We start from the raw sequence: 14112 nt of genomic DNA, 5'->3' as shown, positions 1-14112 counted from the left end.
GTACCTGAGAAGCCAGAACGGCAGACACATATGAATCCCCCAGGTTTGTTGATGCACACAGAGTCATGGAGGCAGGGGGAAGCTTCACATTCGTTTATGTCCAGGTTGCAAAGCGTTCCAAAATATCCGGGGACACAGTTACACTGGAAACTGGAAATGCATAAAAAGAACATTCTTAGCCAAATCTTCTTTCTGACTGCACAATTGGCAAACAAAACCATGCCACAATCTGCATGGAGAGTTTTTAAGAAAATTGACTGACAGGGAAAAGTCTGACAGACAGCAAAAAGATCTGAAGTGTGTGTGTTAATCATGACTTTGGCTGCTGCTATCATTGGACAGAATGACTGACAAGCTGATTCGGTTTCAAATATCCTGTCACCTGTCTAATCGGTGAGGACTTGGCCAGTTCAGTGGTTCTGTGATGGAAGGGGTCTCTCGTAGAATATATTCACACTTTAATAGGACATTTTGTTTCTCACTGTGATTTTTTTGCTGGATTGTTTCCTTCAAAAAATGTTCTTTTTCCTCTAAATTCTGTACAAGATGTTCTGATGGGCTTGGTACAGTATGTCTTTAAAGAGGTCATATCATGACAAATTGATTTTCCCATGATCTTTTGAAATAAAAGTGTTTGATGTACTATAAAAAATAAAATAAAATAAAAAATGCTATACTTTTCTTCCTTTTCAGTCTAAAAGACCACTTATTGAAACCTATTTGCTCTTTTCAAGCCAAAATAGCTTGAATTTACTTCTGTAAATAATGACACACACACATATATATATATATTAGGGGTGTAACGATACCCTCATGATACCCTCACGATTCGAGACATATCACGATACGATATTATTGCGATACTCCAAGACCTATGATAAAAGGTTAACAAAAAATGTACTGTTGATTAAAATGCTAAATTTGAAATTACATTGTGGGTGTAAATTAATAGGCTTGGACTTGGTGCTGGTGACCCAATGCTCAGGACAATAGAGACACCAGAATACAAATATTCATGATTCTGAAGCTGAAAATGATTTATATTTAGATATATTTAAAATAATGTAGGCCACAAATATTCCCCCATTGCACTATTATACATTATATTCAACATTATATTTAGTAGTTTATGTATAGAATTTTTTTCTCACACAGTAATTTTTATTTGGGGTGAATTATACACTATACATAATGTCACTATCCACGATACATATTGTTGCAGTTTTGTATTGCAATATATATTGTGACGCGATATATTGTTACACCCCTAATATATAAATTATACTTTAAGTACCCACTGAGAAGAATATTTTTAATTTAAAACCTCATTTACATGTTCACAGTTCTCTGATGTTATGTAATAGTCACATGACATGCAGGTAAACAAAATATTTTATCTTTTTAGTAAGTGTTTTTTTTAGTTTGATTGCTTTTATTTAAAAATGATTTTTTTATTTTAATTTTACATTTTTATTTATTAGATTCTCATCAACTCATGGACACCCTGCAGTTTCCACAAAATCCCCCAGGGGTTCGTGAACCCCAGTTTGAGAAACCCTGGTCTATAACAACATGCGCTAGATTGATCTTTGACAATGTAGCATGCATAAAATGATTTCACATTTCATGAAAACCTATGTCAGGTTAAAACACTAACATTTAGTTTGATGAAACAAAGTGTCAGAAAGAGTCGTTGCCTTGTTAATGCCTAGTTTACAGACGATTTAAGATGTAAATAGGATGATCCGATATTTTTTAATTTTATTACTAACTTGCGTTAACCTCACTCAAATTGTACGCTTGGCCAGCAACAGAGAAACTGGCAACCAAGCAACACACAAGTGACCAATTCTGAATAGTGACGTTACTACTCGCATTCTACCAGCACGGTTCAGCAACAGTTAGCCATATGGGCTGAGAACATTTTGTAATCGTGCCGTGCCGAACCAAACTCAAGTGGAAATATAACCGCAACCTTTCCTTACCATTCTTAGAACCGTTTAGCCCGATGGTGGAAAAGCGGCTATTATTTTTATTTTTTAAGTTGCCAGATGGTGTAGTTACAGAACGACATCTACCAACAGAGGCAAACTGGACCATGCTAACTAGCTAAAGCCTAACCTTCTAACCTTACATACAAAGCAAAGCAAACATCTGTAAACTGTCAGTAAACTGCATACAAACAGACCAACTTCTGAGAGGTCAAGATAAAAGAGCTCCGCTGAGAATGATCTCATTTAAAACAAGCCCTGCCGTGTCAAAAGAGCACTTGTATGGAAGAGAATAAGTTGTAAGCAAACAGAAACACCTGAAGTGAAATCCCTCAGATGGAAGCAATTCCAGAGGAAAGCTGGTAGCAGATGATCACTGGGGAGCCCGTACATGATAGGAGACAAAGTAGAGACAAACCATTTAGGACTCAAATTGGCCTCAGGATTTCTCTGCCCATATGTCGGACTGAACCAAGAGCGGCCCTGAGGCGCCCATTAAAGCACAACGAGGAGAAGATCTAGTAGAGAAAAGCCAATATAGAGGCGTGATGCGAACCTGCTGAACTATTCTCACTTGAGTTTAGACCAGCAGCTTATATATGTCAAGGATGAAAAAGGACCTTTATTATAAACCACAGCACAATAATACCAGCATCTCTCAAACGTGTCACATTTCTAGACGTCTAGTAAAAACAAACAGTTCAGAGACGATACTTGGGCTCCTACATCATAATCAATTTACGGGGGTCGCGGTATAGAGTGGAAAACGTGCAATTCGACGTTGTCATGGTACTTACCCGTTCACAAGGTCTTGGCAGACGCCTCTGTTCTGGCAGGGGTTGGATGCGCACTCATTGATGTCTTCCTCACAGTGTTGGCCTGAGAAACCTGGCTTGCAAAAACAGCTGCAGAGGAATGACAAAAGGAGGATTGTTTTACAGTTGTGAAAAAGTTCTGGAACTGAAATGTGATTTTACATTTCCATATCTTTGCTAGAGCTACATGACATGACCATACATGTCATAAAAGGAACAAAAAAATTACCAAACATAATAATAATAATTAACTATTATTTAAATGGTTGCTAGTCATGATAATAATGCTAGTAAACCAAAGTTTATGTAAAATTCAACCATATATTCCCTTAATTGCAATGCAACTTATCTGTTTATCCAAAATACAGTAAAACAGTAATATTGTGAAATATTATTACAATATAACATTTTTTTTTTTCTTTTAATTTATTCCTGTGATGGCAAAGCTGAATTTTCAGCATAATTACTCTAGTCTTCAGTCACAAGATTTTTCAGAAATCAATCTAATATGCTGATCTGGTGCTGAAGAAAGATTTCTTAGTATTATCATTGTTGAAAACAGCTGGGCTGCTTAATATTTTTGTGAAAACCTTTTTTTTGTAGGATTCTTTTATGAATAGAAAGTCCAAAAGAACAGCATTTATTTGACAGAAATATTCTTACTTACCCCAAATTTTTGAATGGTAGTGCATATGACGAGTGCATGAAAATGTATATAAGAGTGACCCAACAAAATGTGATAAATAAATGAATGGCTGCCATCTCAAATGTACTAAAACAGCTGGGTGTCCACTACAAATGGGGAAAAAAGACATACAGTAGGAACCAAATGTGGACCTTTCTGATAATTATACACCATATTATGTCTGGAAAACAGCAGACCTTGAAAGAGGCTGTGGTGGAAGTAAATAGGCTGCTTTGTGCAGAACAACAACTGAGCTGCAAAACCAGAAGTCAAGTCAGATTTTTTACCTCAATCCAATTGAAATGTAATGCCAGGATCTAAAATGGGCCATTTTTGTCTTCAAAATGCATATGGAATAGTCGTTCTTTTAAATAACCTAGATTGTTTTTATTTGGTATTACTGTATGTATATTTATTATTAATAACAATGTGACATTTGTTTTTTGCTTAATTTAAAATGTGTATTAACGATTTATATTAAGCAAGCCATTTTTTAAAGAACAGATTTGAGTAAGATTATATTTTATGAGCAATTCTTTCAGAGATGTATTTCAAGATATATTATATGTTTCTCAGTGTATGTTGATATTGGCTTATGAGGACTTAAAGGGATAGTTCACCCAAGAATAACAATTCTGCCATGCTTTAGACTGTTTGCACATTCTGTTGGATTTTTGTGGTATTGTTTGTTCTATTTAGAACTTGACATACATGATCACTGTGAACTGTAATTTTATGGAAAACAAGTTACATAATAAAAGTTATGTGTTTCTAAAGGTGGAAAAAAAATACCATATGAGTTTGAAACTGCATGGGGGTGACTAAATAATGACAGAATTGTAATTTTTTTGGGGGGTGAAACGTCCCTCTAACACAAAATGGTGCCAGAGGGCAACATAACAGCTGAAAGACAAACAAACACAATTGAGAACTAAAAATAAATAAAAGGCAAAAAGACCTGTAACTGTTGACCCCATCCACACAACGGCCTTGGTTCTGGCAAGGTCTTGAGACACAGTCATCGCCATCAATTTCACAGCGAGTTCCCTCAAACCCTGCAAGACAGATGAGATGGTCATGGATCAGTAAGTCTCACAGCTCCCTGAAAGCGTTAGGATCAATGATAACAAAGGCCCTTGGTGAATGCCATCTTAATGGTACTGTGCACCTCCCTGCAGCCCATCTCATCTGCCAGGCCTCACGCTCCTAGAGTCTCCTCCGAGGACTCTTACAGCTCTAATAATACCTCAGTGCCTCCACAGATTAGGCTGAGGTCTCATGGTGGAAGTGTGGAGAGGATCTTGTTAAGATGGGAAGGAGACGGAGGAGGTGAAGTTCAGGGGCCTCTTTGCTCGTGTTCATTACGGGGATGAAGGGGAGGGGGGAGTGTAATCAGCTCAGGGCTCTTGTTGGGGAAAAGGTCCTGGGAGACGTGAATATTCAGCTTTTTGTCGGCGCACTGTCGTTGTAAGCTCATCCTCTACTCAGCAAGACCCTTTGTGCCTGAAAATAATGCTTTAAAGTCAGCAATAAATCAAAATGGACCTTTTTACTTTAATACGCATTCCTAGTCTGTGAAAGATTAATCGATGCATGATATTTTGAAGGAAAAAAAGAAAGAAATCTTTGTACTGTAACCTTAAATCAATATTTAATAACTCGCTTCCTCCTCTGAAAAAACTTTTCTTTTCAGGTTACGTCACTTACAGTAGGCCACGTCCTATTGGATAATGTAACATTTAGAAGGTTGGGGTAAGAAAGCCTGATTTGATCAGAAATACAGTAAAAACAGTAATATTGTGAAATATTTTTACCATTTAAAATAACTGATTTTTTACACAAAATTCAAATTGAAACTGTTGCAAATTCAAAAATTGCACAAATTAAAAAAAAAAAAAATCCTTTAAAATGACATTCTTATACGCATATAATTATTGCATTTAATTTCATCTTTTACAAACCGTCTTGCTTTTAGCATTCTTGTGTGCTTTTTGTCTAATTGGTTTAGTGTTGAGAGCAGATGTTGCACAACAGTGGAAAGAAACCTCCAGCATTGCTCGTGTTTTCAGAAACGTAATAAGCTTGAGTCACCACTGAATACATTTACAGTTCCAGTAAGCACACTTTATTTTCTAACACATGCAGCAGAACATCTACTGTACCTTATCCTCTCTGAAGCGTTTCGAAGCACAGGCTGGTTTCACACATTAGAAATGACTCATAACAGCAACATTTGAAAGACAAATGAGTATAAGCTCTATCTACATTTATGCATGCCATGAATGATTCCCTCAAGTGCTAGAAGCGTCTACAGGAGGGTTTGTTAATGTCGAGTGTGACTAAACAGAATATAATTACCCAGTGATACATTTTTCAACAGGCTTTTGACGGTGAATATTTGCTTAAAAAAATGTGGGGTTTTGGGGCACAATTCTACCTGTAAACTCATCAATACAGGATTTCTGACTGGAAGAGTACAACTTTTCCCAATGATTTTCAGAGTTGGCTGATTTGAACTGGCATCAACCCCCAATTTCATTTCAGATATCATCCTTCCATTATATTCTAGCAAACACAATTGAGTATTGGGTCTCTGCCAATATGGATGCACACTACAATATCTGCTGGATTATATACAGCTGGCACCGGCCCATGATGAACTGTCAATCACAGCCTTGCCTGACATCTCAAGGGACAATTTGGAGTGTCAACTTTAATGCATCTGCAGCAAGAACACACAGTGAGACTGGAGTTTCTTCTCTGTCAAAACATAGAGCTAGATACCTGTGGCTTGCACAAATGTTCCATCATTCTTTCCCAGCATCCTCCCACAAAGCTGTGCAGGTAATCCCTGGGACAACTCATCCTTCCAAAGTAAATATGAGACTAGTTTGAAATGTAGCCATATCAACACAGCCATGTGTCTTGGTGTTTGAAGTTCACCGTTAGTCTTGAGACATTGAGAAACAAGTAAGTCTAAGACAAATCTGCATGAGCGTGCATGCATATATGATAATAAAAGTAATATATATATATATATATAGGCCCCACATTGTCATATCTGGATTTGCAACTTATTTTTATTTAATATATATTATTTATGGAAATAAATACATTTAGCTTAACATGAACCAAGAATTGTTGGTCAATGAGAGTTCACCATGCATAAACAAGCTTGATAAATTTATCAAGGTGAACTACAGTCATTCCTATTAATAACAATCTTTATAAATAACTAAGATTTATGAATGCAGTCTTAAAGCAACAGCATACTGGTAATTAGCCTTGGCCCATGATCATCAATCTGAAAGGCATGAGCAAAATAGGGCCAAAGCTAAATATTTATAATAACCGGTAAACATATACTGTACAAAGCAGGATGCAATGGCGAGATTCCATCTCAAAGGCTAATTGTGATGAAACACACACACACAATTTATTTATCCGACTCTAATTAAAGAATGAATGGCGTTGACTCAAAGAAACTCAATTTAACCTTTTGCATTGTTCACAGGTTTGAAGTACGCTCTTCCTGACCTGAGAAAGCGTTGACAAGTGAGAAAGTTCTTTGTAAGGAGCAATTTCTTTGCCTATTATTTCAAACTATTATTAATTGTGTATATGAGTCTGGACTAGTACAATAACTCTGTTCCAGAACCTGAACTTCTAAGGCAGCATACTAACTCAAACGGAACTTCACGAACTTCCCGTCACACAAATAACGCTGAACAGAGATTCACACTGAAAACTCGACTCTGATTTAAACACACTTTAAGACAAAATGAGCAAAAAAGGTGCAGTAAAAGGTGTAGTACCTCAAGCCACTACTATGAACCTTTAAAGTGCCCCTATGCTTTTTCGAATGTCTTTCATACAGTGTGCAATATAGCTGTTTGTGAGCATATGGGTTTGACTCATTCCTTGACTCATTCGTGTTGCCAGACCTTGCTAGAAAAACAGCGAAGAAGAACATGCCCACAATAAACCGAAATAAATCCAACTGCTTTTTGTTGAAAATAAGACCAAAATATCGCAACCCACACCTGCTCACTTTAATAACTCCGTAAACTTGATCGCTTTAGCCAAGATTAAACAACAAGCCCAAAAAAGGAATAATGAGTCTTTTGTCGCAGTACACATTGTTTATTTTGGGGGGTGGGGGGGGGGGGGGGGGGGGTCAGAATAGTGTATAGTAAACACGTGAGACGCCAGAACGTAGGTATAGTTACCACGGTGTCAATCATTGCAGTTTCGAGAGAGAATCGTGTTCTGTACAAACATGGACTCAATCCCACATTTTAAAGCGGTTGTCGCTCCTGAAACTTTACTGTGCGTATGTGGCCTCAATGCCATTTCTCAGGTCTAGCTTTCTCAATAATGGATGCCAAGGTCCTAAACCTTTTGCACTGGTGTCCTACATGTAGTGTGCTCACTTGACATACATGATTCATAGCAGCCATATGTACAGAAGGATAAAGCTCTGCGTAAAAGTCACTGCTGTGGGAAGATATCTTTTAGGTAAATTCACTCTTACAAATAACCAGTTTTTGCAGATATTCATTTGCCCTGACTTTGGTTTCTTAAGAAACCACAGCTTTCAGCTATTGTAATGTATATTAAGTGCAAAGCTATCATTTCACGCAGCTTTAATTTAATGCCCTCGTGAAAGGCAGATGCTGACATTGTTGCATCAGGGTCAACAAGATGAGACCATCCTGAATGACTTCAGCGCCATCATATCTGTACTGAATGTCATTGTTTGGTATATAGACTGTCAGTTACTCACATGTCCTTTGATGCACTACTCACATAGTCCCTTTGAGTGTCTGAGGTTGGATAACTGATTAATCTGTTGCTGCCATCCAATTATAAAGTCATAACTTCTGTTTTATTCTTCTCAGAATTTCACTTCACCACATTCGCAATGATAACAGGGACCGTTTTCTATTGAAATTACCTTGTCACACAAAGAGAAAAATAACAAAAGGATGTACTTGCAACCACACATGTACAGCCGCACATACTTTTTCTTTTTTTCGCAATGCATTGCATTATAGGAGCAGAGATACAATCATGCAGCAGAGAAGATAAGGCCAAATGCAGAGGGAAGCCGTTTAGTGAATGGTTGGAATGGGATACAATCTCAATCTAACGCAGACAGGAGTGCAAAAAAGCTGTGTAGGGAGGCAAGAAATGAAAAGAGGGAATGAAAAGGGAAACAAGAAACACCCCGGAAAATTAAAAGCTTTTGTTCTGCGCATGGGATTCCTATGAGATTTTGCCCAAAAAGCTGAACCACCAGCTACAATTTGTACTGATGCACAGAGAAGGAACCATTAATGTGGCGGACCAGTGTACATTGTTAGACATTTCTGTAATTTGTAAAGTTATTTACTATATATCACCCAGTATAATACTGCAAATTCTCTTTACAGTAAAACCGTCTCCATACCGGCTTGATGACTCCAATCTTCAACCAGATGGAACTGGATAATTATTCTGAATGTTACGATCCAATCTGACTTCTGACCTGTAATGCTGCCTGTATCACAATCATACACTGTTCGATCGTTGGCCAGAGGAGAACTGGCCCCCGACTGAGCCTGGTTTCTCACAAGGTTTTTTTTTCCTTCTCCATTGTGTCACCTGATTTGTTGCCTTTGGCTTGCTTAGTTATATATACATTTATTTATATATATATATAAATAAATGAACTAAATTAATACCTTTTTTACAACAAAAATGAACCATCACTGAACTTACATAAGCTGGAGTATGATGCCATTTTCTTCATGATCTGCAGTACAGCCGAAACAAACTTTGTTGCATTATTTTCCTGTTATCACCGTAAAGCTGCTTTGAAACAATCTGTATTGTAAAAAGCACTATATAAATAAAGGTGACTTGACTTGAATAACTGTGATTTCCCTTTGCATCATGGGAATTTTCTGTGACATAAAACACCACATACAGAGATTTACTGTATTTTTTAACAATGGCTGTATATTACAGTATTTGACCATTTCATTATTCCATCGTTTCTATTTTCCTATTTTTTTTTATATGGATTTACAGTATTTGCCTTACACGGTGTCTACAACCCCGCAACAGCTTGAGGCTGTCTACATATGACACGTCAAAGCGACCACTGCAAAATGGAAATCAATTTGTCCTTCATGTCAAAAATAGCACGAGCGCTTAAAGTACTGTACTTATTCCATCAGTTTATTGTCTAGGATTTGTCGTGTCTAGCAGGGTCGCATCCAGTGTAGACAGTACCACTGATTATAATGGGTTCTATTGTCTTGTGACACGTCCTGGGTAGAGACATAACCATCACGGAAGCGCCGGTTCTGCCCGGAATGGAACTCGGGAGTGGAAAGCTGTGTCTGCAAACTTATGCAGCTGACTTGTTGCCTCGTTGCCCTATCAGGCAATGACTTTGCAGGCAGTGTTTGCGCACAAAGGTCCCTCACGAAACTGATTTTGGACAGACTTCTGAGGCAGCATAATGGTTTAATGATCTACAACAATATACAGAGAGCTTTGCTGATAACTAAGCGAATATTTAATCGCTAAAATAGAAATTTCGCACTAGAAATAGTATCAAAAGTGGAAAACGTTGGTCAAAAACTTACATTTACACACAAACTGACTACCAACCGCTGCTTTCAGACGTCATATTTATTTTTTAGCTCAACTATCAAGGAGTGGAAAGCACAGGATTGTGGGATATCAAAGGCAGCAAAGGATACATCTATGCTGCTTTCAAAATTCGATCAGATGAAGGTATCTTTGAAAACAAGAACTGAAGCTAGCATTGGATTCAAACATGCCTTTATGGCTTCCTACCTTGAAATGCCTCCTCCGAAGGCGACATTTTTAAGCTTTTGGACACAGCCTATATGTCAGTAGGGGTAATGGGAGCCTTTGAAATGACAAGGGATGGCAATCAAAACACACTGAAACAAAACTCATGTGTCTCTTATGTCCCTCATCATCACAACATCACTCATATAGCTGTTCTGACTGCTTAGTGACTTGCTGTACACTCTCTCATCTTTTGTTCCCGTCTGCCCTCAGGTGAGGGGTGTTTCTGCCAGCCCGTCCTGTTCTTGCTGTTCAACTATTTAACTATTTTTCAGCAAGCTGCTGCAGTGTAAACACAAAAGGTTTGTGCCTGCTCAGCTGAACAAGAGGCAGGGTGTGATCTTGTGGCTCAGCACCTGTATCTCAATTAATGTTGCATGAAAGCATCATTTGCATGGAGAGATATGTGCTGTTTCCTGTTCTCTCCTATCTCCTTGCCTCAGCTGGGGCCTTGGTTCATTATCGTGTCACATACTCATGTCAACCAACAAGACTGGTTCAAGAGTAATGCATTTTAAGCTGTAAATAAGAATAGATCAAAGCAAGGACACCGTGTTGAATTTACCAAAAGGGCATCAGAATAACACTGCTGTATGAATGCTGTGATACATTCAGTGATAGGTGGGATAAATCATGTGCTGTAAACCCTTGATGTGCAAAAAAAAGTCTAATTTAGGATATTTAATGTAGAAATGAGAATTATTTACTCACCCTCTTGGTGCTCCAACCAATTTGCTGTAATTTTTCTCTGTGGTATACAAAAGGAGAATTTTGGAACCATTAAAGCACTCCAAAAAACTTGTGCTGTATTCTAAATCTGTTGAATTCAAATGATACTTTTAAATGATGAACACTTCGCTGCATGCTGTTTCAAAATGTAATTTTATGGTGAAACCAAATAATAAAAATAATAATATAACACACATACACACACACACACACACACACACACACAATTATATATATATGTTTAGGGCTGTCAGGCGATACCATTTTTTAATATAATTAATTACATGATGTGCAGATTAATTAATCTAATTAATCACACACCAAATTTGGCTGAGAAATGACCCCTAAAATATCATTTAAAGTCATTATTGTGTTAAATGAGAAAAGCATTAAGTAAACATTACAAAAAGTAACTTCAGAAAGAAACATTATATTTGATTCAACATAGAATTTATTACACATACAATTTTAGGCTACAAGGGCCATGATTTTTGTTTCAGAAGCTGCATCTGAATTGGTATTTAGATATATTTGTGTTTTAATGTTTTAACAACAGCGAGGATTGCTTGGCGCATGATATTTCCGCTTTAAATTGTGTTCTAAATAGCAGAACTCATGTTCTGAGAAAATATTTTCACACGAATAATGATCAATAATGTGCACTTGACTCCTTCTAAGAAGATGGCTTAGCAACAAAGAAGGACTCGTTCAGTGATTGAAAGGTCCATTGGCTGGTTTGAATAGGTCTGATGAGTAGGCCTACTGTATACTGTAAACTCTGCTGTACACAGGTACTGTTGGTGTCGTACACCAGACAGAGAATAACCTAAGAATAACCCCTCTCATGGTCTTCCCAATATTATGAAAAAAAAAACATTGTATATGAAAGACAGAATTTGAAGTACATGTGCACATTTTATTTTTAAAATGTAGCCAGTGCATGAAGTCAGACAATTATTTACACTGCAAAAAATAAGTAGACGTATCTGTTTCTATTAAAAATACATAAACATCCTAAAATATATGTTTACCTTATAGGCAAAATTGCATCTGATTTGCTTTAAGCAATTAAAAATACTATTTGGCCAGTGGAAAAGATTGAGAATAACTCGTCTCAAGGCAAGGAAACTGAATGATTTTTAGCAATGTAATGAGACGGCACATAGTCCGTATCTCATATATGTCTTGTACCGTTAAACATGGTATCACATCAATGGGAATATACAAGTTAAAAGACGTTGTGCATAGTAAAACTATAAGCTCCATACATGGTTATTTTGGGGAGGAGACGGGGTGGAGATGCATGTCAGCACAATCTTCCACTGACAGGGATTTAAAAAGGAATTTTGCGCAGGTTCCAGCTTTTGTGCACATGCAGACTTTTAGAATGAAATCTACAAAAAGTCTCTAATCTAATCACTCTCATGGTACTTTGATGTCATACGATACTGTATGGTCAAGTCGAACACCTGCTCGAAAAAAGCACAAGAGTTAGGTAGACTAATATACTGGGTCTAAAATTTACCACAATATTAACTTATAATTTACTGAACTGTTGTAAATCAAATTCGGCTCGTGCTACTCGGAAACAAAAACCGTACTAGTGTGACATTACAATTGTTGCTTGTGTGATATTGCTTAACTATGTCATATGATATAAATGAGACAAAACCCTCACACAGGGCATTTTATCGATTGATAGTACTAAACATGTATAATATTAATAAAATCTGAATAATATGCATTTTAAAATCTGTTAGGTAGTTATTTTAAATTGTAATACCATTTCACTATAATTTCAATATTTATTTTTGATCAAATAAAGGATGCCTTGGTGAGCACAAAATACTTTTTTTCCAGAAACAAACACTTTTTTTTTTTTTTTTTTTTTTTTTCCAAACCCAAACTTTTTAAATAATAATAATTTTATATTTGTTTGCATTTTATTTGTTGTTCTTTTTTGGAGCAGACATGGTCACTATGATTTGACTCTTGGATGCAAAAGAGCGATGACTCCTTTTGTGTTATGCAGAAGAAAAACAGCATACAAGTTTGGAGAGAGATGAAGGTGAGTAAACTATGACAGTTTTTTTAAAAGAACAAGTATGCAAAAGATAGAGTATATATAGGGAGTCTACAAAAAAGGTAAAAATACAGCAGCTTTGGGGTGTCATTTTTGTAGGAATACTGGCTTAGTTTCAATCCACGGGTAGTGCAATAATACACAGTGTATCTGCCAGGCGACCCTTGTACTAAGATAGGAAGAGGGGGCTGAGAACTGCTGTGAGTCAGAGTGTGTACAGAACGAGAGAGAAAGAGAGATAGTGAGAGAGAATGAAATAAAGAGAAAAGGAGGTGGTATGTGAGCCTACACACATCTCTAGCTCAGTAATGCATGCTGCAGTAGATGCTAATTTCCTATTTCTCTCCCCAGAAAAGAAATCTGTGGATTGCCAAAGCACTCTATTTTTATCCCTCCCCAACATTCTTTTCATTTCCTCCCTGATAGTGTTACAACACCGCAACAAAAAAGTCATATTCACTGACTGGCCTCTGGCCTCTCTTATCCCCACAGACTTCATATCATTCAGATGCCCACAGCAACAAAAAAAAAGAAAAAAAAAAGAAAAAAAGGATGCTAGGCTGGTATGATTGCGTTTCACAGGTCACACCGGTGCCATCGAAAGGGGTCAGATGTATAACAAGGAAAGAAGCATTCGGCCACATCATAGTTCAAAACTACCAGATGCAATCTAGACAGGGCATGAACACGATCATCTGATTTAAGAATCATGCTGTAACATGGGCTTTTCTCTCTGTGGATTGTTAAAAGTGATGAGTCAGACTTTTTCCATATTATAATTTCACACAGCAGAAGGGTAAAGGACTTCAGGGTAGTGAAGACTAAAATTTCATTTTTCTTTATTCATTTCATAATGTATTTTATGAGTCAGAGTATGTTTGTACATGTGTGCTGAGCAGAGATATGGGATGAGCTATATTTTGCATACAAGTATGTGTG

At 37.0% G+C, this 14112-nt stretch overlaps 1 protein-coding gene across 1 annotated transcript in view; it reads right to left on the bottom strand.

Moving 5' to 3' along the window:
* The window catches only part of eys (eyes shut homolog), a 250415-nt gene that overhangs the window by 114219 nt on the left and 122084 nt on the right, over positions 1-14112 (bottom strand). Inside the window, exons 22-24 of the mRNA XM_079856231.1 lie at positions 4450-4546; positions 2789-2896; positions 5-150 (exon numbers count right to left, since the gene is read on the bottom strand). Coding sequence (XP_079712357.1) covers positions 5-150; positions 2789-2896; positions 4450-4546 — 351 coding nt within the window. The remainder of the gene's footprint in view (positions 1-4; positions 151-2788; positions 2897-4449; positions 4547-14112) is intronic.

Source organism: Squalius cephalus (genome assembly GCF_949319135.1).
Source record: "Squalius cephalus genome assembly, chromosome: 21".
NCBI classification, from domain to species: domain Eukaryota; kingdom Metazoa; phylum Chordata; class Actinopteri; order Cypriniformes; family Leuciscidae; genus Squalius; species Squalius cephalus.
This window is presented reverse-complemented; position numbering and strand designations above follow the sequence as displayed.